This window comes from Protopterus annectens, chromosome 11.part0, assembly GCF_019279795.1.
Source record: "Protopterus annectens isolate FY-2018-M chromosome 11.part0, PAN1.0, whole genome shotgun sequence".
In the NCBI taxonomy this organism is placed as follows: Eukaryota; Metazoa; Chordata; order Ceratodontiformes; family Protopteridae; genus Protopterus; species Protopterus annectens.
Window position 1 is genome coordinate 1,062,593,509 of NC_056745.1, and position 26,051 is coordinate 1,062,619,559.

Here is a 26,051-nt window from a genome sequence, read left to right on the forward strand (position 1 = left end):
GATTCTAAACTATTTGCTTTACATTTTCTGCACTTGGAACTATTCAGCTGGATTGTCTGCTACTATTTTACAATGTCTCCACCTTGGTCCATTGGAATAAAGTAACTGTTGCTCACTGATGCCACAAATTAGGTACAGACAAATTAGCATATTGGGTAAAGCTATTTGATTTCAATTTTCCCCTTGTTACTGATTAATGTATTGCTCCCACATACTGTTGTCACTATTACTTTTTCTCCACTTGTGAATACTAAAGCAGTCACATCTTATATTACTGAATCCTTTACTCATATCCCATATTATCACTTTTTTACAAATAAATATCCATTGGAGAAGCATACTGGCAAAAACAAGCAAATGCAAAGAATACCTCTGATGTTAGCAAACCCGCTTCCAGAAAGGAAAGCACTAATGGATACTGTCCCCCCAGAAACCTTTATTTAAGCTTGTAAAACACATTACTAGCATTTTGTCTTCTGGCAACAGACTTCTTCAGGATACCATTTTCTAATGCAAACATTCCCTTCTGTCTTATGCGAAGAGTAAGATATTAAGGGATTGTGTTTACTCATTCTCCTTTATCTACTTTGACCATTATGGAACCTCAGTTGGCAGTTGTCCTTCTTCTACCCAGCCTGATAGCACTAGATATTTTTAGGCAGTGTAGTAACCCTCTCATGCTTACTGAAAACTCTGTTGCTAACTCACAACTATTCAATATGTGATAGATCTAAGTAATTCTGCAACTTAAAGGCTACCTTTTCACCTCAGAGGACATTAAATAAGCACAAATTGCACACACACCTACAGCACAGCGACCCTCTGCTACACCAACCAATGCTGAGGTTGTTAAGGAGTATTGTCTATACCTCCTAGACTAAGAACTAAGAAACCATTACCTTTAGTTCACATAGCGGCACACATATTCACCCTGTTCACCCATTTCCAGTACACATACCTCTTAAGAGTCAGTGGGTGCAAACCCAAAGCTCTTAAGACCCACTGAGTCTACATCCATCCATGACAATGTTTTAGTAATTAGTGACTTTTGTCAGGCATACTGACACCTCCACCACCACCACCACCAACAGGCCAACAGGCCAGGTAAGAATAAATTGATATTTAGCTTTCTCTCTGGAGAAAGGATCTATGCTATAGCATAGGTTATTCGATTCCTCCATCCAGGCAGAAACTTAAGGAAACCATTATGAAGCACAACACTGAAAAGGAACTTAAAGTACCCTCAAAACCAAAAATAACTTACAATCTTTATTTAACTATGTCAGGAAATTAAAAACACACTTCCCCAAATATCTCAAGAAGCAATCTATCACAACTGCACTTGAAGAAAAAATACAAAGTATAAATAAATTGTGTATGGGAGATCCTCCAAAACCTCCATGTAGTACAGACCATCTGCACTACCTCCGGAGGAAATAACTACTTGGTTACAAGATAACAGGGAAAAGGACTCTACCCCCGATGTGCTTAATCTAGACAAAAAGTCACATCTGACAATCTCTGTATTGGCTGACTCAACAAACATGTATACTATCATTAATGCCTGTGTTTTACATCCACAAATACCTTTTTTTATAAATAGTTTTCTGTAGCACAATGTATTTTAATGACTTAAAGCTACTCACCTTGGCTTAGCTACATCCACATGATTCAGATTTGAATCTGAGACCTCATGCAGGAGCAGATATTTAGTTCTCAAGCTATACTGTGTACATTATTTTCTTGAAAACATAAACTAGCTATGGCAATGCCATTGGTAATTCTTATTGTAAGGATTTCTGGTAGTATTTTCTAAGTATAAAGCAGCATGTGGATTTCTTAAGTGTTTTCTTTAATATAGATTTTTTTAGATAAAGTATGGTGAAATGTGATGGCAGTACAATTAATTGTAAAAATTGTCATATATTGTATCAACATACTAGGATGTTTCATACCTCTCAAGTGCTCTGATTTATCGGCAAAGTACTATGATATTTTCCTAAACATGTAGCCTTGCAGATTTATAATTTTAGATAGGGTTTGTTTTATTTAAAGGGTAGATATGTAGCTATATAGCTGATTTAAGGCTATACAAAGATCCTTTATCACTAGTTCTAGGAGATTTTACACCTGCCAACCTTCTACACTGAAAACTAAGAAAATGTTCCTCGTCCTTCTGACTCTGTGCTACGATTTTTAAAGGGGAATATTATGAATTTAAAGTTCAAATTTCAGAGGCATGGGATGATGTATTGCTTTGTAAAGAGGCTTTAGGTGTGGTCTTAAAAGTGAGCAAAAATGCCTGCGAACACAAAACTGTCCTATACTATCATTTTGTCGAATCCTACTAGTTGTGGACATGCATGTTTCGGTCTTTTTCCTAACCTTGCCAATGCAGTGTAAGTGGACTGGATTTATAAAGTAAAAACTTAAAAAGTATCAGTATTCAGAAGAATTATAGCTGAAACACTGGGCCATTTGCATATATCCTAAGGACCTGCAGTACAGGAGGTTTCAGGTATTACACAGTGGAGATTCTACCTTGGCTGAGATCTTTTTACCATTTTTACTGAATGGTTTGTCTGTGTGACACTTTACCCTTTGGTCTGGATAATAAACAACTGTTATGATCCATTGGATAAATATCTCAACAGGACTGGTTATTTTTACCAACAAGGAGATTCATAACGTGATGAGAAATTAGTGAAGACAACCAATTTCCTGGCATGTAGCTTAGCTTTGCTTATGGGTAAAGCTGACAGTCTTTCTGCTCTAGCAAATGTCAACTGGAACAGTTGTTACAGAAGAAAATAGATGTACAAGTGGAATAAAGTTAATGTATATAAGCAACAGAGATGTAAGAGTGTCATTTATACTAAAAGCCTATAAAATGACCAGTTGTTACAGAAGAAAATAGATGTACAAGTGGAATAAAGTTAATGTATATAAGCAACAGAGATGTAAGAGTGTCATTTATACTAAAAGCCTATAAAATAACCACAATTCTACTTTCCATAAACACATTTGCTTTCATATGAGTGGACAAATCATTCTTGTCCTATGTCCTATAACAATACTTAAGGCATCAAATAACTATCATAATTAATTTGAAGACAAGTCAAAAGTATACCTTCCATCTGAAAATATACTAAATGAACATTCATTTCAGATGGAATTATAATGTTAAATTATGACTGGTCAATGAAAAATATGTTGAAAATTTCTGCAAGTCAAAAACGTTCCAGCTCTAGTTCATTATATTTCCAGTTCAAATCTGAACATGGAGTTACCTACCTACCTTCTCCATCTCTCTTATACAGTGCACCCATCGTAAACAAGGTTCATGCTACAGTTAAAATAAGCCAGAGACATGCTATTATAAGGTTGCAAAACTTGCCTCCAGCAAACAGTATCACAGCTACCACTCTATTACCCTTAAGGATTTGAATTGGCTCAAACTGACACACCACTTGGACTGCATACAGATTATTTCCACACACAACATTAGTGACAAAGTCAATGACTGCCCTGCTTTTAATGCAATTCCATTCCTATCACTCTATTTGATTGCTTTGATCTAATGAACATCTTCTCAGCATGTATAAACCCCATAAATCCTCTGGCCAAAATCTCTACTCAAACTTTGTTGTTAAAAAATGGAATTCTGTCCCTCTCCAAATGAGATCTACCTCTAACCTCTCCATCTTCAAACTACTAATATATTACCTAAATAAAACTTTGTTGTGCTTCTGCACTATCCCAGGCTGAACTTGTCCCTCCCTCCTTCTACAATCAGCATACTTTGACTATATTCAGAGAGAAGAAATTAGTAAAATCTATTTTGCAAAGGGCAAATATATTTTTGCTTAGGCTATGTTATCTAGTAATCTCTGTTCCAAATAGTGTACTCCATACCTCTTAGCTGTCCAAATTTTCACAGAATGTTCAGATTTTTACCTTATATTTTTGGTCTGTTCCTCATAAAATTTGTGGTTTTCTGGATTTTTGTGGCAAATCATTGAGAACTGAATTTATTAAATAATCATAGACATTTGAGTTTCATACTTCATATCCTTCAGAAAATGCATGGTAACAGAAACATTTTTATTCTAGCAACTTTCTAAGTTTATATGAGAATCATTTAAAATTTGTCCCTATTTTTGGGGATCTGTCACCCCATTATTTTTGGCTTTGTCCAGATTTTTTGTGCTAAGATCTTGAGAGCTATGGTGTACTCAGTGCATTTAATGTCATCTGTATGAACTGAAACTTTTAAATACTTTATCTATTAACGATGTTTCATCTTAGAAAATTGGACTACCCTGATGCACAAGTAATGCCCGGTGAAAAATGAGTCCACTGCTTCATGGCAGCTTATCAAGCTGTTGTGGAGCTCAGATTGAGAAAAAGAAAATGGCAGCCATTATTTTACACTCGCTAAGCAGCGCTTCTGCTGTTTAACAAGTGTAAAATGTAAAAAAAAATAAAAACAAAAAAAAAGTGTGTGTGTGTGTGTGTGTGTGTGTGTGTGTGTGTGTGTGTGTGTGTGTGAGTGTGACAGACAGAGACAGTGAAGAGAGAATGATCTCTGCCAGCCCGCAGAGTATGGCTTCTCTGTAAAATTGTTTTACTTGCTTATGTATTTTTTAAGTATTATTTTATTTTTTGTATATATTTTAGATGTAAAATGTTTTCTCCAACACCATTAACATATACTACAGCAAGTATGAAACATTAGGCGGAGGAACTATTTTATATCAAAAATATATTAAAAAAAATAAAATAAAACTTAAAAAAAATACATAGGTAAGTAAAACACGGCAATTTTACAGATCCCATTCTCTAAGCGCAATAATACCCTCCAGGGTGTGTGTTAATGTGTAATTAATGCCCTTCCAGGGGTGTAGAGGTTCACCCCCTGTGGCGTTGGGACTCACAACACCCCTGGGCGGGCATTAACTACACATTAACACACACCCTGTCGGGCATTATTACTTGCTTGTTATACGTGTCCAAATATTTGCACTATGGATGTAGAGGTTCACACTGTAGGAACTGAAGCTGAATTTTAATATGTCATTCTTTTGTATTAGGCTTTGTAATAATTTTATTTAACTGTAACCATGTTATGTCATTCTGGAGCTTTTCTCCCCAAGCCTCTGCTAAAAATGGGATACTATCCCAGTCAGACTTTCCTAGTAAACAAATGTCAAATAAAAGTAAATAAATAAACTCCCAACTATTTATTTATTTATTTATTTTACATTTGTTGACCGGGCTAGTCCAGCTGGATTTGTGTCCATTTTCAGTGGAGGCCCGAGGAGAAAAGCTCCAAGGATACAAACAAGATAATAAACATAACACATTTTACAAAGGCAATAAGCAAGAATGCAGTGATTTTAGTACAGGTAATACGAGTGTAAAAAGAAGACAAGTAAAACACCTAAGTAAAAGGAAGGCATTGGCTGCTTTCTGTACAAAGTTAGGTGTTATAATGTTCAATATATAATACATAGTTGTTAAATCAAGAAATATATATATGGTATATATTTTTTTTTTTTTTAACTATAGAGCTATTAAGTTATTTGTAGTCAGATAGAATATTGTAGTGATGACTAGAGAATTATAATAGTGAATAGATGGAAGTAGTTAGTCAGGATTGGTACAAGAGCATAGCCAGAATTTGTTCAGATGTATTAGGAGTTGTTTCTTGAAGAGTGGAAGAGTGGCTTGAGAGGAGATGTGTGAGGGAAGATTATTCCATATTTTACCAACTGAGTTGGAGAATAGGCGATTGCCTGCAGAGTTAGTAGTTTTAGTAGTGTTAACTTGTAACTTCTCTGAAGAACGAAGTTGTTTCAAGTTATTATAGGGAGTTAGGAGGCTGCTAAGAGCAGGTGTTTTTGATGGTTGATATAGGATTTTGTGTGCTATTAGGAGTAGTTGATAGATAAGCTTATTAGGAAGTTCTAGCCAGTGTAAATGTTTTAAATTTATACAGTGGTGAGTTCTAGATTGAGATGCTGTAGCAAATCGAGCAATATTATGGTAAGATGTAGTCAGTTTCCTGAGGTTGCTTTTAGAGAGATTAGTGTAAATAGAGGAAGCATACAACAGGGTGGAGATAAGATGTGATTGGGCTAAGGTGGTCCGTGCTTCAGGTGTGAGGAAGGGCTTGATTCTGTACAGTGAACCAATCTTTTTGTTAACTACTTTTATTGTGTTATTGATGTGATAGTCATAGTTAAGATTGTTAACAATAGTAACACCAAGCAGTTTAGTTGTAGGATCTGGTGAAATGTGGGAATTATCACTTGTAGTAATAGTGAAGTTTAGTTGAGTAGATTTGTGGGTAGGTGAAAAGAGTAATAGTTTGGTTTTTTTTGGGTTCAGAAGAAGACATCTATTTGAGAACCACTGTTCAATGGTTGAGAAGGTTGTTTGTGTGAGTGCCTGGAGTTCTGTTTGAGAGGAAGCTGTACAAATAATGGTAGAATCATCAGCATATTGTATACAGGTAGTGTTTTGAATAGATGATTGGAGATCATTAATAAAGATAGAAAATAAAAGAGGACCTAGTATAGACCCTTGAGGTACTCCTAAGGAGATAGGACGTAGAGCAGATAGTGAGTTTTTCCAGAGTACTGCTTGTTGGCGGTTTTCAAGATAGGATGAAAACCAGGTTCAGGAAGAGGAATGCAAGGCAAGTGATTTAAGTATGTGTAAGAGAAGTGTATGGTTTACCATATCAAAGGCTTTTGATAGGTCTAGGAAGAGAGAAGAGGTTAGTTTATTGTTGTTACGGTTACAGTTGATAGTATTGGTAAAAGAAAGTAAAGCAGTGGTGGTACTATGTGAAGGTCTAAATCCATGTTGAGTGTCAGCTAGTAGATTGTTATGGAGGAGATGGTTAAGTAATTGTTTGTGTATGCATTTTTCCATGATTTTAGCTAGAGGAGATAATAGTGCTATGGGACGGAAGTTAGAAAGGTCAGTAGACTTACCTCCTTTGTGTAAGGGTATGACATGTGATATCTTCCAGATGGCAGGAAAAGTACATTCTTTTATTGATCTATTTATTAGAATAGAGACAGGGTAGGCTATAGCTTTAGCTGCTATTTGTAGAAATTCAGCAGGAAGTTTATCAGCTGAAGGGGTAGTGGGTTTAAGTTTTTGTAAAAGAGATTGTATATAGGAGGTCGATATGGGTTGTAGTTGAAGGGGAGGCAGAGAGTCAGTGAGGTTACTTAAAAGGAGTTGAGAAGTGTCAGGTGATAGGTGTTTAGCTAGACCTTGTATGGAGGTAGTGAAGAAAGTATTAAAGTTATTAGCTATTAAGGTGGGATCATCAGGGTCAGAATCCTGAGGGTTAGGAGTAACTGTCTTACCTGGGGTAAGTAAATTGTTAATGCTAGACCAGAACTTTTTTGGTTCATTTCTGGTGGATTGCTGAAGTTCAAAGTAATACTTCTTTTTATCTGAAAGGATGGCTTTTTTGGTAATGTTCCTGAGCTCTCTAAAGGTTTGATGATGTGTTGGGTTTTTAGAGGAACGCCATTTCTTCCAAGATTTATTTCTGAGGCAGATTTTCTGCTTAGTAGTGGATGAAAGCCAGGGTGCTGTTTGAGTTTTTATTCTAATGTTGCGACTTGGGGCATGTTGATTTAGGATTGAAAGGAATGTTGAATTGAAGTGTTCAACAGCCTTATTAAGTGTCAGATGTTTTAGAGAAGTCCAATTGTATTGTGAAAGTTCTGTTTGAAACTGTTCAGGATTAAATTTTTTTTGGAGTGCAGTGTTCTAAAAGTGGTAGGTAAGGTTAGGTTAGTTTTAGTTCTAATGATATAGGTGAGGGAGTGATCACTAAGGTCATCAGGAAGGATGCCAGTTTGGTAAGTTTGCATTGGAGAATTGGTAAGGATCCAGTCTAAGGTAGTTTCCTTTTTGCTTTTTTTATTGATTCTGGTGGGAGTATTAATGAGTTGTTTGAAACCATAAAGGTTTATAAGGGAAGAAGGGTTATTATTGTTACAGGATTTCCAGTCTATATTAAAGTCCCCAAGGAATAGTGTTTCTTGAGGGAGTCTAGTAGAAAGCTGGTCAAGAATATGTTCTAAGGTGGATATGTTATTGCCAGGGGGGAGATATGCGCAAATAATGTTTATTGTTTTGGAATTGTTGATTTGTAGTTTGGAGCAAATTACTTCGGCATTGTTGTTTTGGGAAAGGGTAAGATCAATAGGAGTAAGCTTTAGGTTTGTTTTGTATAGAATTGCTACTCCCCCTCCCTTTCTGGTGGTGCGATCCAGTCTAACAATGTTATAACCAGGTGGGGTAATTTCAGTGTCTTTAATTGAAGGCTTTAGCCAAGTTTCAGATAAGCATAAAATATCAAATTTGTGCATTTCTAGCAAGGCATGGAGTTGACTAATTTTATTACAGATGCTACGTATATTTAGATGGGCAATGGATAGAAGGTTAGAGTGTTTAGAGGATGAGAGAGAGAAGGGTTTGTTTTGGTTTTGATATGTGTTGTTTGTATTATCATGAGGGCCTGGATTGGGGTGTATGTCTCCGTCCTGAGGTAGATGGAGAAATGCATGATGTTTTTCTTGGCTATGTATATGGAAAGTGTCAAATGTTTTCTTAGTTTTAGATTTTAGTAGTTTGCAGTGTAGTATCCTATGGTATTTAAAATGGTAAATGGTAACTAAAATAACTAAAGTAACTAAAATAACAAATGCTGCATTATTAAAACAACTTTTGAATAATTTATGCCCTACTCGGTATGAAGTTTGTCCTGCTCATTTTGTACATAATGCAGGAAAACTACTTAAGGGTATAGTGTTTTATATACATCTGTATATCACATAGTGGTTCTAACTAAATGGAAGACTACAAGTGAACCAAGTGATATGTGTACATAGTTGTGCAGATAATGTTTATAACAATGTTATGAAGAATCCATTGTAAATGTTTTTTTAAAGGAAGTAAGCAGGTTTGTTAAAATATGCCTGCTTCTTTGAGAACAGGTAGAAATCTAGCTGTATTAGTAGGAGCAGGGTTGTTTAATTTATTTTATTTTGAATTTGTTGACAAGGGTAGAGAACTGATCCCAATGGACCTATTTCAGTCTCAGTCTGGGAGTACAAGAAAAAAAGACCAAACATACATACATACATACATACATACAGTACATCATACTTGTATTACAATATATGCAATGATAACATTAAAAATGTAATATATACAATATACTCTGAGAAAATACAAAATATAATATATACAAAGCATTGAGTAGAAGTGTAACAAATGAGTTTCCCTGTATAATAAGTAATAATGAGAGAAAATAGTACAGCAGGAAGTATTATCAGCAAATATATCAACAGTGAGATTGTACTATGTGTGAGATTTAGGACTGTGATCTGTAGCATAGTGAACGTGTAGGAGTAAGTTTGGTTACATGGCCAGAAAGAGAACAATGATTAACTTAATATAAAAAGAGGGCTGACAAAAGTCTAGTCAAAGAGCATTTGCCCTTTGAGGAAAGGAACTGAATGTCCACAGCAGCAAATCTATTAGAGACACTCAATCACATTGAAGAAAAATCTTGGAAAAAAGCTAGAAACTTCCTGTCAGAAAAAAAAAATCAGCGGGAAGCTTATCAGAACAGTTACTTTTCCAGCAGTATTAGAATGAGTTAAAGGTATCTAAAGTGCATTTAGATAAACCAAAATACAGTGTTTTACTTGGAAAAAATGAATTATTTTGGCTGGTATATAATAAACTGATTCTACCATGAAGTGCAGAAAACTTCAAAGACGGAATCAGAAATGGTAGAACAAAAAAAAGAATTACAAAATACTGAATCACCACTAAAAGTAAATCACTAAATAATGAATATTTCTCTCCCATTGGAAAAGCTCTGCATTAGCAAAGTTCAGCTATAAAAACCAAGATCAAATATCATCGATTACAGAAAGGATTGTAGTAACATAATGTTTATGGTTAGGGTTAGCACCCATGAGTAAGGTAGGCAAGGGGGCATGAGCACATCATTATTGTGTGTATGCACAAATAAAAAGCGTTCATTTTTTTTTTTACGCACACACACTCGCAGACACAAAACACACTCACAAGCACATGTGCACACACACACACACACACACACACACACACACACACACACACACACACACGCACGCACGCACACACACACACACAAGCACATGTGCACACACACACACACACACACACACACACACACACACACACGCACGCACGCACGCACGCACACACACACACACACACACACACACACACACACACACACACACACACACACACACACATGCACTCTGCATGTCTACCTTCATAGAAAATGTAGAAATTCCAATTCACCTACTGCATGTGTTTACTAGTTTAACTAGTTTACTAATGTAACACTGCTTTTAGCAAACAGCACTACATTCTAGAACTATCACACCAAATCAGTGACTATTGTTTAGCAGTCATTAGGAGTAATGCATACCTTTCATGTCCTTGATTTGCTTAATATTTTTGTCCTGGTCCTTATAAAATTTTTGATTTTCTGACAAATCATTCAGGATTACAGACATTAGAGATGCATTGTTACTACTGTCTAAAAGAATACATGCTAGCGTTTAAAGTGAAAAAAAGTGTTTATGAATTTGAAGATTTATTCAGCCCTTATTTTTAGCTGTGCACAGAATTCTCAAGCAAAGAAGTTAAGAGTTACACTATCTGACTTCCTGCCAGTATTTCTAAAACTCCCTGAAATAAAAAAAAACATCTCTGAAGAATGGGAATATCTGCTCTTCCTAAATCCAAGGTAAATACTGAAATCAGTCACTCTCTGGGCTGCTGATCTCTAGGGCCTACCTCACTTATATTCATTTACTGATTTCTAGCTTTATCATAATAGGGTCGTATCATAACCTTGTTTAGGATAAAGCAAGTAATCAGAGAAAGAATGATCTCTTTTTTTCCTCCTGATTTTCCTCCAACCAACAGCAATGTTTGTGAGGGCCCCAATACAGTCAAGAATGACTCAGGCCCCTCACAGTTGCAGGTATTGCTGGTGCGTAAACTGACTATGATATTAGTTTTAGTGTAGAGAATGTCTAATACAAGATTTAACTAAGTCAATGGCACTATGTCAGTGGTAAAACGCTTAATGAAATTATGAAGCTTGCTATTTGACAAAATACTGTTATTAATAACAGAGATTTCTTTCTCTGGATTCATCATCCTAAGAGTTATTATTACACATCTAGTTTATCAAGTACACAAGACTGTTATACAATCGGCTTGACAAATGTAAAAAACATATTAAAATAAAAAAACTTTCTGTGGATGTGGCCACTAAGGACAAGTGGTCCCCCAGTGATTGCAGGTTTCATTGGTGCCTAAAACTGGCTATGGTTGGCACCTTTAGAGGTATGAATTTTGATTCCTTCCAGGTGATTGGTAATTGACCTTCTGTTAGACTTTTTTCAATTATGGCAGTTAGTGAGTTTGCATTTCAAGTATCTTAAGAATGCTGATTGAAGTCTCTCTCTAGATGGTTTTCCATACAACTTTATCTTTTGTAGCAGCTAGCTAATTTCTTTGATTTGACTAATTTGAATAGAAAAGGAGGTGAACATGGGTGAAGTCAGTAGTTGAAATACTGTAGAGTAATAACTATAATAGAGAATTTGAATTTAAGTGACTGGTGAATTCACTGGCTGTCATTTGGTCATCCTGGAGTTTTAAAGGGTTGTCGTATCTGCTTTAGGATTTAGCAGTCTATTTTTTTAAAGGTATTCCAAAAGGCAGAAGGATTGCTTTTATTTCTGTACTGCAGCTAGGTATAGTAGTTTTATTTTGCTAGTTGTATTATTGCTGGCATTTATTTCTAGGTCCCTTTTACTTGAGAAAGTTTTTTTTTTTCTATGCCTCTGCCATATATACTAACTTATCAAAAAATAACATTACCAAACTCTCTACCTGTATAACAGTATAACTAGATTCATTACTGCTACTCCCTTCAGAACTCACCACTGTCTCAACCTCAGGCAACTGGATTGGTTAGAACTTAATAGCCACTTACTCTATCAACAGCTAATTATCATTCATAAGTCCCTTTACTACCCTGATGCTACCCCTAGCCTTACAAAACTGATTACACCTTATAAAAACCTAGCCACACTCCGCTCTGCTAATAAACTCCTAGTAGCCTCGACAAAATCTTACAATAAAGCTGGCGACTCATTATTTTCAAATTCTTTCGGGAAAATCTGGAACCAACTCCCTCAAGAAATAACTAACCTAGACTCCACATCCCTTTTCAAAAAACATATCAAAGAGCACCTTAAAACTCACTGGCTATGTCCCTGTGCTAACCCTGACTGAAAATACTTCTCCCTTACTCCTAACTCCCCTCACTCTCCCCTGACTGTGCCTCTAAATGACACACTTAGTGATACCAGCTATTTCTTTATTTTGAATCCACCATAAATTTGATCTATTCTTTTTTCTTCTCCATGTTATGCCATCTGGTGGCTTCCTTATCTGTTTTTTTCTTATTAATCTAACTTTTTATCCTGCATACCTGAAATCTCTATTTTAACCAGCTGTTTTATTTTTTTTTTTTGTTAACTGGTCTTGAGTTTGCTAGTCTGTTTTTGTTTTCTCTTTAAGTCTTACACATGCTTACCATTGTACCATTTGGTATTTTTGTTTATTATTGTTTTTTTTTGTTGTTAATGATTGCTTACTGCATGTAATTGGAGCTTTTCTCCCCGGGCCTCTACTGAAAATGGATATATGTCCGGCTAGACTATCCCGGTCAACAAATGTAAAATAAATAAAAAAATAAATATTTTTTTTTTTTATCCATAGTAGCCAATACATTTTTCACATGGAGTATCATCATATGTTCATAGGCAGTTACTAGGCATGCAGTCCGGGAGACCATTGAGAAGTGTAGTCCAGATTCCCAATTGCCCCAAGCACTGTCTGGTTATGATTTTTTCACACAGTAGGCAAGGGAAGGTGGAAAGATTCAAACCCTGTATCCTTGGAACAAGAAGCAACTCATTAACAAGTCAGAGCTTTAGTCCTTTGTGCTAGCTGCCAGACTAAATAATTGCTTCATTAATTTCCTGGTTCAGTTATCTAGCCAGGGAGTTGCTGTTTTTTTTTATTTGTTTTTACATTTTTATACTTTTTGGGTTATATTTGTCTAGGATGGCTAAAAGCATGCCATTGATTGAGACAATCTATTGTCTTTTTAATGGTGGCAGTATTTTGACTACTTCCAAGTTTATGCAATGTCTTACTTCACCCATTGTGTAAAGAGTGTATTCTAGTTCCTCAACAGTAGAGTTTTAAGAATCTTAGGAGGGGGATATCTCACCAAATAGTATATATGGGGTTAGGATCACTGGCACTGTTACAAATTCAAAATAATATCTGATTAGGTAAATTAGAAATTAAGTGGGCTTGATAAAAGGATTTCATAAAAATAGTTGATAGTTTGTGATTAAAGCAAAGTTCATAGTCCATGAATATGCCTACGTGTCTACAGTAGAGTTTTAGGAAGCTTAGGAGGGGGATATCTCTCCAAATAGTATATATGGGGTTAGGATCACTGGCACTGTTACAAATTCAAAATAATATCTGATTAGGTAAATTAGAAATTGAGTGGACTTGGTAAAAGGATTTCATAAAACTAGTTGATAGTTTGTGAGTAAAGCAAAGTTCATGGTCCATGAATATGCCCAAGTGTCTATTGACAGTATCCATTATGAGGAGATTATGTCTTGTATTAGAGCATTTTGTATGTTTGTATCCAAAGATCTACTTATTTGATAGGGGGAAGTTATTTCTTGAAGAGATAATTCTAGCTACAAAGTCCACCAAATGTATACCTGAGAATTGGATGGCTAAGCTATTATCGCATTTTCTATTACAAAAATGGTGATGTATTATTCATATTTATTTTCTGTTAATTAATGAAATGTTATTCCCTTTTAATAGGTGATTGTTTCAGATGTACATGATATATATATATATAGATATATATACAAGTATATCTATCTATCTATCTATATATATATATATATATATATATATATATATATATATATTTACTTTTTTCAGGTCTATTAGAAGTGTCTGAGTTCCAGGTCCTCAAAGACCACTGTCAATACCAGGGGCTTGGTAACTTTTAGCTTTCTTGGGCTACTGCTCATGTTTGAACTCAACTACATGTCTGCGCAAGGCGTGGCAGTTATACAGAGTAAGTGGAGCGGCAGCACTTCATCAGAACACAGTAGTCAAGTTCGAACAATCTGAGTGTGGCAGCCACAGAGAAAGAGTAGAAGGGTCAGGCTGTGGGTTATGATTTCAGATAGTGATTAGGAGGGGGGGTGTTTAAGTAGGGGTATATCACATTGTCGAAATTTTAAAAGTTCGAACACTATATGGTTGACACCATATGTTTGAACTTTAAAAGTTTGAAAACGTAATATATTTAAAAAAAAAAAAAAAAGCACAAAAAACTTACCTGAGTGTTGTAAGCAGGAGGGCAAGCCCTCCACTACTTAAATATTACCAACTCCGAGATCGCACTACATTGCAGGAAATTGAAAAGCATCCCTTATGGAGATCTCTGTTGAAATATTCAAAGTTTTACAAGTTCGAACATATGGTTTCGACCATATGACATTCAAACTTGTAAAAGTCCAAAAACGTGAATGGAACCCAATTTAAGTTTGTGGAGTGGGCTAAGTTTTAGGGTTAGGGAGTGATAGGGACATTTAGGGTTTTTTACACTGAATAATTATATAAAAAAAACAAAGAAGAAATGTTTCCAGTAAATTTGGGTTGGGTAAAGGTTCCAGAACTCAAAACTGAGAGGCTGTGTTCTAACATATAGAACTGCCCAACTATATATTACAGTTCTAAGGTTGTTTCATGTTTGGAAGACCAAAGATGCCATTGCATGAACTCTGCCATTCAATGCACTTGCTGATGATTACAATGCAATCTAAGTGGCTTAACACAGTTGCCCACTTAACAAAATATGTAATTTCAGGAGTTCTGAAACCAGTATTTTGAGAGAGTTTCAATTCAGCTAATAATCTTGCTTGATGCAGCATACTAGCAAGCAAGTAAGTTAAGAAATGCATCCTATTACTGAATGCACTTAAAAGGTTTTCGGGTTTTATTGCAATGTTCAAAAAGTAGTTTTATATAACATACAGCAAATGAAATACACTGTAATGCTGCAGAGAAGTATATTAAGTGAAACCTAGTTCTAGAAATTGTTCTTAATGGAGTATAGATTTTAAGCAGATAAATGTGGTGTCTAAAGGAAACAGATATCCAAAAACATTTTCTCCAAAGTTTGGTTTAACTATAATGCCTACATGTGCAGAACTGTGGCACTTGTCTTAATTTCTGTAATATGCAGTACAGGAAAGGTATGTACTTACCATAATGCTAGATCCATATTGTCTTCTGCCTTCTGGCTCAAAAGCTAGAACGTCACACCTCATCACCTCTTCAAGCTCTTGGATCCAGGGATTAGCCTCCTCCCTAATCATAATTGTCTCTTGTCCCTACAATAGTTCAGATCAGATTTGTTCACTTGTATCTAATGACTTATCCAAAATGCACAAAAAATTTAGAACATGCAAGTAATGGAATGATGAAAGTCAGCTCCAGGCTGAATATATAGAATGGTACTGGACAGGTCTAAACCGATCAGTCGAGAGCCAATATATGACAATTTATGTTAGCAGGCAGAGGGAGGGAATGTTAAGCCACATGGAAGAAAACAGTGACCTCAAGAAAGGATGTTCTGAAGAATGGTGAAGCCAATGGATTCACTGGATCAAGACTGCATGTCCAGCTTATAATGATGTATAAAGGTGTGAACAGTATATCCAGTAGCTGCAGTGCAAATCTCATCTAGTGGTACTGTAGCATAGAATGCAGTGGAGGCTGTCACCACACTGGTTTAATGGGTCCTCAGTTTGTGTAAAGACAATCCCTTTTCTTTACAGACAAAAACAATACAATCAAGGAGCAATCTAGATAATGTTACTTTAGAAAAACATACATCCCAATTTGGTCTTTAAGAAGGAAAGAACAAGTCAGTCTGACTTCCTAATGTTTTTGGAATGATATAGGTAGACATTCAGTTGATAGTGGGCATCCGTCAAATACAAGGTATAGTCACATTAATTAGAAAAATTTGGAAAGAAAACTGGTAGGTTAATAGTCGGGTAAAATGCAGCTTCTGGGGCCACTTTTGGAGAAACTTTGGATTGGTCTAAAAAGATAGTCTATCCTTATGGAAAAATTAAGTAAGGATGTTTGCAAGATAAGGTTTGCAACTCAGAAATTTTCATAACTGACATAATGACCACTAGGAAAATAGTTTTCCAATTTAGAAATTGTGGTTCTGCTGATGCTGCTGTTTCAAAAATGGGGTAGGCTTAGGGCCTGAAGCAGTAAGGTGATATCCCAAGGAGGAATTCAATCTCTGATGAGGATCTGAAAGGAACTATACCCTTCAAAAATACTTAGAGAATTTTAAAACAGCAATAGAGATCTGTTTTCCTCCCATGTGGAAACTAGATATAACTGCTAACTGAACCTTAGCTATCAATAAACTAGCACCTTTCTGGAATTACCCCACCAGAAAATCTAAAAGATGGTAAGGGTGCTGAAAATGGATTTAATCTTTTAGAGGATGCCCAGATAGCAAACCTTTTCCACATACTTTTTTAAAATCCTTTGTCATGTTCACTTTTTGTGATTAAGATAGAATGTGAATAACTGCTGAGAGGATTAGCTAAGAACCCTCCCATGAGCGGAAGCCTAGCCCAAGTCACAGAAAGTCAGTTATTTGAGTTTTTAATGCCATCTAGAAAGAACAAAAAGGATCAGACGTAAGACTTCCTTAAAACCAATCAATTTGAAGAAAAAAATACATGAACAAAAATAACCAAAGCCAACCAAGAACATGACAAGGTTGAATACCATCAAACTCTACATAAAATAAGGGTGATGGTGGGTGCTGCCACTGAGGGAGTGCAAAATTAAAACATTTACAGATCTGGTTTGAGGAGTTTCCCATGTCAGGACCAAATCCTGGAAGACCTCTATCTTGAGTTACCACTCATGATAGTCATTCCAGGATGTGCTTAGCTTGTCTAACACAATGTTTGATCTGATAGGATGTATGAGGTCTGAAGCATCAGACAATTCTGTAAGGCTAGCTCCAAGGCTCTCACTGTCAACAGGAAAGAGGATGTACCCCTGTACCGCCTTGTTTGTTCAGGTACCACATCATTGTGGTGCTGTCTGTGACCACTAAAAGGGTACCTAGATATAATAAGTGGTGAATGACTTTTAAGGTCTTAACCACTGCTAACATTTCTTTCATATTTATGTGCTCTGTAGCATCCAAAGGACCCCATTCACATTGAACTTAAACTCCCTTGGACACTGCTCCCCATGTGAAATTTGATGAGTCTGTCTTCACTGATTGAACTGGGGTCTGGAAGGAGTAGGGTAGGCCTGAACTGAGAAACATCTGATCCCTCTACCACTCTAACTCTTGTTTCAGAAATTCCAGCACTGGTATCTGGAATTCTAAGGGATGCAGGTGCTGGGTCCAGCTATGTCTTAAGAAACATTGAATCTTTCTCATGTGTAATCTGGCCAGTGGTTTTAGGAGGAAGAATAATGAGCATACTCTGTTGTGGAGGAAGCTTCTTGAAAACAGAAATCCCTGAAAATGTTCTGAAAAGTCAGTACTTCGTTGTGAGAGTGTGAGACAGGATTTACATGGGTTCAACTTGAAGTTGAAAGCAATTGGAATGTGATGATAAATACACTTCAAATATAAAGTCACCATGAAACAGTGGTCCTGAAGAATGGGCAGGATCATCCGCAGGGTGAGCATTTTGAATTTAGGTACCTTCAGAAAGGTATTTAGGTAAGGTAAATCTTAACACTGGTCTCCATAATTCTTCATTTTGGGTACCAAAAACATTCTGGAGTAAAATTCCTTTCCATTTTGTGTTCTAAAGACTAGTTTACTAGTCTGAACTAACTTTTTTCCTTGAGATTCTAAGCACTTCCAAATTTTATCTGGGGTGAAGGTTTAAAAGATGCCAAGGTCCTCTTGTTAGAGATGGCAGCTTGAGAAAAGCTGGATCAGCTGACAAACGAGCAAAAAGAGGTGCTATATCAGAGTACACCTTGTATTTCCTCATAGTATTTTGAAGAACTGGCTCACTAGCCAGAACAGTTTTACAAGCAGTTTTACAGACATTTCTAAGGTTAATAACAGAGAAAGAACAGTCAAAACATTTGGAATCTCATCCTCAAAAAGATGATAAACTCTGCCTGTCTCTGGCATAACCCCAGATAGCTTCCAGTAAAATACATCTCTAAACCTAGACAGCATCTGTGGAAAGGTGAACACTTGCTGCGGTTTTTGATATTGATCACCTTCCAGAAAATCAAATTGGACAGGCTCAGAGTATTCGCTACTGTCTGCATCAGAGAGCCCATCAAAGCCTATGTCCATAGATTGATCTCCATAGAAGATAGCCCCATAGAAATTCTGAAAAAAACATTGCATCTGAGATTTGCTAAATGTAGAACACTCTTAGCCGCATCAACCCTATACATGGCAATAACTTGATTGTCCACAGCATGGTGAAGTGTCTGTTTATTTTTACTGTTAACTACTCCAGTAGACAAAATATCTGAGGATAGAGTATTATGTCTGGTAAGGGGTCTCTAACCCCAGACCTTCCTTGCACCTAAAGGGTTTATTTCTCCTGTACCTGAACCAGGTACTGGAACAGCCCTAGAGGATGTGTGTGATCTCCCATACCATAGTGGGCTGTATGCACACACCAGAAGGTGACAGGGAAAAAGGTAAGTGTCTGTGATCCAGCTTAAAGCAAAAACAGAATCTCAAACCATAGACTGATAATTGTTTTTTTGAAACTTTAACTTTTACTTGCAATTAGATTTGATGGGGGCAGCCATATTAGGATCCATCAATTCAAGTGAAAACATAACAACATGAATAATAAACTGATACTATTAAAGGGAGAAATAATAGAAGAAAATAAACTATGTCCCCACACAGCAAATAGTGTTCAACTGCATACAATTTATCAGGAGCAGTTTAAAATGTGATAAGCCTTGTTCTACTTCCTACACCATGTAGTAAAATACAGCACAAAGTCACATTACCAAGTAAAATTCACTTGTCCAAATAGTGCCAAAAAATAAATATGTGCCCTAAAATGAAATAAAGCAGAAAACATAAGCAGTTACTTACAGATTCCTGTGTCAAAAATAAAGAAATCTCCACAGAAAATGCAAATAACCTAATTATCAATCAAATCATGACTTACTGATAAAAATGGCTACAGCAGTGTCAAGTCGGTTGTAAATATCATATAAAATGAAATAAAGTGAAAAAAATGCCACAGTGTCCTGTTGAAACTTCAAAATGAAGCAGGTAAACAACAAAAACAATAAGAGTGCTTAAATCTCAGTTCTACATGCATGAGACAAACCAGTGTTCAACTGACAACATAGAACTTCAGTTTCACAGTACAAATCATAAAACATTTCAGAAAAGCCCCATAACTGAGTAAAAGCCATATGCAACTTACAAATAACACAGGAGTAAGAAGGAATTCCCAGAAGAATTAATAAAGAGGAAGGGAAGTTCCCAAAGGGATTTTATCTGAGTATGGCAGCAGTAATTCGCCAATGCATCCCACTGAGGAGATTCAACTGTAGGATTCTTACACCTGGCACTAAACGACCAAACAACTGACTTCCTGTGACAGGAGGTGCACTTCACCTGATGGGACGGTCTTAACAGATTCCCCTATTACAGGGAGTCAGAAGAGGGAATTCTCAGCTTTGGAAAGCTGGCAATGTGGGTATTTCTAGACACAGAGCTGATATGCCACAAAGGCAGTGTGAATGATGAACAACCATGTGGTTAGTTTCAGGACTTTCAAATCTCAGGGAGTCTGATCAGATGGGTGAGATAGAAGGTCTGGAAGATGATCCAGTACCCAGGGAGGGTGCTTTGGATGAGACCAGAAGAACAAGAACCAAACCTGAAGGGAAGAAGGAGGCAAAGAGAATCATTGTTGCCTTGCTTTCTGCAGAAACTAAGCTATAAAAGTATAGGGTTGAAATGTGTAAAAGAGATGTGGGGGCCATTGGTGGACTACAGCATCTCCCTCTGACTGCCCCTCTTGGAGAATCAGGGCAATGTAGCTGCTGCAATAGTTAAGTTGGAATGTGAAGAGGATGTAGAGTGGCTGGTCCAAGTGACTGAAGATCACAGTTACCACTGACTGGTTGAGGGATCACTTTGGACGCAGAAGAATAGATCTGCTCAATTTGTCCACCAATAGACCGGAACTCTCTGAGATGCACATTGCTATCAGAAAGCATTGGAAAGACATTGCCAAATACCACACCTTCATGGTTTCCCAGTATAATAGATATGAATGGGTTCCAACTTGCTTGTTGATGTAACAGACCACAGCCATGTTGCCCATCTGGATATTTATCATACCCTTGGGAAGGGAGTCCTGAAAGGCCAGTTCTCATCTTCAAGAAATTGATGGAAGACTGGCATCTGTCATTGTCCACATGCCTTGAACCTTTTTCCATCAAAATGCCCCCCACACCAGAAGAAAGGCGTTCACTGTCACTGTGGTTGTCATGGATGGAAAAGTGAAAGGCTGACCCCATGTAACTAGTAGGGAGATCAACCACCAAAGAATGGGACGTCTATATATTGGCATAAGACATATAATGGACTATAAGGGTTGATGTGTCATTGACCATTGGACAGAGAGGATCCACTACAATACTCTCATGTAAAATCTTGTCTGAGGAGCCTGTGTAATAGATGCAGCCATTGATCCCAGTAGACAAAGAATTATCCTTGGGGGACATGAAGAGAGGACTTTAGAAGCTTGATGATAGAACAAGATGACCCTTGAATTTGGAAATATGGCAATTTGGAATGTTGAGTCATGGTGGAAACTGTGAATTCTATTGTCCAGGCTCGTGTCAGCTGTCTTTTCTTTAAGTTTATAGTGATCTCCAAGTAATGAGAGAATTGGAGCAAAAAGTCCCTGCATATTATAAGCAGATCCCTGGCAGGCATAGTGAAAAGCTAGTCATCTAGATAGCAGAACACATGGAGCCTTGTAGTCTTATGTATGCTGCCACCATTGTCATGCATTTGAACATCCTGCGGGCTGAAGTGAGGTCAAAGGGCAGTACTCTGAACTGGAAGTTACTGTTTTGCAGTGAAAAAAAGACAAACCTCCTGGACTGCCTCACTATCTATATATAGTAGTAGGCATCCTGAAGATCTATAAAGCACATCCAGTCATGAATTCTCAGAAGAAACAAAATGGACTGAACTGTGACCATCTGGAACTTTGTCTGTGTCACATATTGATTCAAGTTACTTTGGTCCAAAATGGGCATTAGGTCCATGGACATTTTTGGAACCACACAAATCCACAAATGAAAAGAAGAAAAACCAGGAACAATCCAAAATTGAGTGTAGTGAAGGTGAGAATACAGTCCAAAATGGAGCGTAATGAATATGAGCCCAAAATGGAGTGGAGTGAAGATGAGCCCAAAATGAATGTGTTTGACGGTGGTTTTATTTTGTATTGTGGTTTTATTTTGTGTAATCCTTAAAACTTGGAGACTACTGCCAGTGTTCTCATCTTCACTACACTCCATTTTGGATTGTTCTTTTTTCCAAGCCAAAAAGAATCTTGAATAGAATCCAGATCCTTGTTGGTGTAATGGGACCCCGTGGATGACTCATTTTTCTAGTAATTTTGACACTTCTGCTGTTTCCAGTTTCCTCTGACTGGGTGAAATGTCAGTGATTTTCTTTTTGTTTGTTTTGGAGAAGTAAAGAAAATAATGTAGTCTCTGATGATTATCTTCTGCACCCAAGAATGTCATGTGATAGCTAGCCATGTGTGAGGGTGCAGAGATAAGTGCTTTTAACTGCCTCCAGAGTACAGCAGTTGGATAACCAATCAGCAGCACTGAAAGGGTTTATTGGTAAAGGGACACTGAAACCCTTGATTTTGTGGTCTACCTCTGCTCCTGAGTAGCTGTTCATTGAAGTTATTTCCACCTCTGCCTTGGGGGGGAGGTCTGTCACCAAAACAGTCTTAGGTAAAATTCTGGGATTTACAAAACCATAGTTTCTTTCCACCTTTCTGGTTCTGTGAAAACAGTCCTCTGGGGGGATGCACTGAAAAACATATGCCTATGGCAGACAGAGTCTTGACCTCCTGCTCACTTCTGCAGAACATTTCTTTCACTACTGGCCCAAAGTTGGTGAATCATTGAATGACAAAGGACATCTTGATGCTGTCCACAAAGTCACAGCGATGCATCCAGTCATGCCTGCAAATAATAATGCTAGTGCCTGCCATGGACACTCTGAACCTCAATTGAAGGGTAGATAGTTGTGATTCTACAGTTTTCTGTATATCATCAGATATTACTGAAATGGGACCTGAAGAATTTCTTAGTCAGGTGCCACTGGAAATGAGTCATATAAGTTAGGTAGTTCAGCTTGCAAAGAGCAAACATTGCTGAGGCATAAGTCCAGTTTCCAAATCTGTCCAGCACCTTGGACTCTCTGTAGGGGGATGAACAGTAATGCTCTCTTCAGAAAGGTCATTCTTAGTGGCGGCTGCAACAACCAGGGCAACTACAGATGAGCCTTGCTCCAGTGTGGCCTTCTCCTTTGAGATACAAGTATTTTGCTGCATTTTCTGGGTTATAAGACACCAAATCAATGAGCTCATCAGCAGACAGGACAACTCAGGAGGTAGATGAGACAGCCCCAAATGTCTTGAGGAATACAGATTCCTACAGGAAGTGGGCTTCTTTATCCAACCTACCTCGTTGTTTTATCAAGTCCAGAATGTCTCCATAAGTGATTCCTGAAAGGAGTTTAGATGCCTCCTCTTGTAAGTCTGTTTCCTGTGGCCTTTCTTGATGGGAGGCTCTGGAGAAGGCTCAGAATCAGAAGGGGAATTTGCCAAGTAAGGACCCTCAAGGCTTACTGAGGCTGAGTGTTCCTAACTGATATGAGGAGTGGAATGATGAGCAACTGGATTAAAAGGAGGTCAGGATAGTGCTGACTGCATGAGAGAGACCTACTCTCCTGACCTGCAGATAACCCTCTCAAATGCTTCAAAGACCAAAGCAGAGACTGGTGCAAAGGAAGACCCCTTAAGATCTGAAGATTCCAGAGATGGAATGTCCTAGACCCTGACCCAGATCAGCTCTGAAGCTGACATTGGAGCCGAGATGTCTAAGGCTGAAGTACCTAGGGGCAGAGATGGCTCTGAAAGCCTCGGAACTGAACTCAATGCCAGTACCTCAGCTGCAAACTCTCAGCTTCAAAACTGTTCATAATCTGAGAGTGTCGAAGTAGACATGGTGAGAGAAAACTTCAAAGTGAAAGCTGACCCAGCTCTCAGCTGTGACAAGAGCCTATCATGTGCATCACTCGGTGGCATTGGCACTAAATCCGATGGGCAGACTGAGGAAGTAAAAATCAATAAGGGTGTTGTTGGGACCTGATTTGCAGCCCTCAGTGGGGGAAGTGATGGGGGGATCCCCATCTGAATCTGTGTCCTAAGAAATTTCTGCATCATCCTATCAATGTCAGCTTCTGAAAGGCTTTCTGATGATCAAAAGGACCTGAATGAAGATGTCACTGAATATATTCTTGAAGACAGGTGGGTTGACTTGTCTTGTAGGATGGGATAATGGAGCCAAGGACTGGCCGGCTCTAGAGAAAAATGACATGGCAGACATAGAGATCAGTTCTGAACTTGTTCTAGTTGAGTAACTGGATCTGAGTGCCTCAGAGCCTTCGACAAGAAGGGTTCAATGGGTCTTGGAATCTCTTCTGAGTTTTCTGGCTGTCTTTTTCTTTCTCTTTCTTCTTTAGACATCTTAGACTTGTCTGGCTTCTTTGTAGAAGTAGAAGCAAAGGCTGAAGAGGTTGAATGTCTCACTTGGGCAAGGAAGAGACCTTTAACAAAAATGCTGGCTCTGAAGAAGCATGGGATTCCCATTCAGTATCTAAATAATCTGTTTCCAAACAATATTAATACAAGGTGTGTGGATCGGGCGGGGGGGGTTATGCCCACAGTTACTACTCTTATTAAAGCTAGATGCTTTATCAGACATAATAACAGCAAAATAATGTTAACACTGAGTAAGAAAGATAAATATAAGCTTTTTTAAGCAGGAGAGAAAAAAGTGGGAAAGACACTCCCTAAAACCTTAAAAAGTAGAAAAGATAAACAACTACAAAGGGAACGAGAAGTAATGATAAGAAGAATGCGCAATCTGAAGTTCTCCGAAGGCAGACTAGAAAATGGTGAAAATATCCCGTTGTGTTAAAGACGACAGCCATGTCCTCTGCAGCCTGTCTGACCAAACAGGTGGCAAACCAGATCTAAGGAAATGTGAGGACAAGAGGGAATTATGGGTAGTGGAAGAGCCTCAGCCTGGATCCAGGAGCGTGAAAAAGGTGCTGAGGCTGGATCCTATTGGATCAGAAAACCCACCTGTTTAGTCAGACAGAAAAGAAAACTTTGCATATGTATTTTATGTTAGGTCCATGGCTTTACATCATAAAAAATATGTGCACCTTGTTCTTGAGGAAAATATCTCTACTGCTTGTTTTATTGCTTTAAAACAAACTGTTACTGCAATATATTTTCTTAGCATTGTAAATAGAGGTAAAATGCTCAGAAAATTCATTTTGAAGCTGTATGTCTTTACACATGCTCAACAATCGCTGAAATATTTTGCAAAATGTATTTATTTTTGCATATTTTCTTACCTGAATCTCATCTTATGCAGATCATTTAGACTTTGCCAAGGTAATGGTGTATATGAGTAAAGTATAACTTAACCTTAAAGTCTTGAGTATTGAACTCCTTCTGTTACTGGAATATTTATATCATTGAAACTTGTAGTGATTTGCTGAGTTACTATTTCAGTTTAATAACAATTTATCAAGAAATACTGAAAACATTATACAGTGCCTTAAAGGTTACTAGAAATACACGGAAGAGGAATAATTTATATGCACTTAATGAATATTTGGAAATGTTTATATCATAAAAAAATGATGGTTAAAATATATGTATTTTGCAGAATTCCAAGCATCACTTAAAAAGAAATACATTGTAGAAGCTATCCTTACCTATATTAGCAGATGCTGTTAGAGACTTTATAGGTGCAGGAATGTGTGTTTTGGTTTTGGTGTAACCTAGGAAGGCATAAAATATGTTAACATGACCATCCAGAGGAATTATATTAAAAACATTATGTCATATAAAGTAGGAATCACAATATCTCTACTCCCTTCCTGCAAGCTCTCAACTACAAACAACATGGCACAGATTGTAGCTTCTCAGTCCTTGACACCGAACTTTGGGAATCTCTCCCCTCCCATCTCAAGCAAACATCCTTGTCATTTTTCTGACAATTTAAAGCACACCTCAAAAGAAGCCAGCAAATGCCAGTTCCTCATCTCAGACAAACCAAATCTTGGTCAAGTGGGGCTCTAGGCAGGGTAATGGATCATGGCCCCCCAGAGCAGCCCCATGGCAACCCATCCCCACAGCTATTTCAGTGTCCCATTACTTGGTTATTTTTCCTCATTTACCATAAACAATGTTCAAACCTGTCAATGTGCATACTATTTCCTTTTTTACTTCTACAATGGTTAGAGATATTTAAAATGTTTATTTCAAATTTTATAGCACAAACACTGATAGCCATTTGTTAAACAAAACAGTATAGCCACAGAATGAAAACAGACTTAGCATGAACAGTAATATTCTCTGCCCTTGAAAGTCATATTCATTGAAATGGCATTAAAACCTACT

General features: G+C 37.3%; 1 protein-coding gene across 1 annotated transcript in view; it reads right to left on the reverse strand.

Moving 5' to 3' along the window:
• The window catches only part of LOC122815696 (mucin-19-like), a 1,162,279-nt gene that overhangs the window by 998,968 nt on the left and 137,260 nt on the right, over nt 1-26,051 (reverse strand). Inside the window, exon 2 of the mRNA XM_044088411.1 lies at nt 25,364-25,429. Coding sequence (XP_043944346.1) covers nt 25,364-25,429 — 66 coding nt within the window. The remainder of the gene's footprint in view (nt 1-25,363; nt 25,430-26,051) is intronic.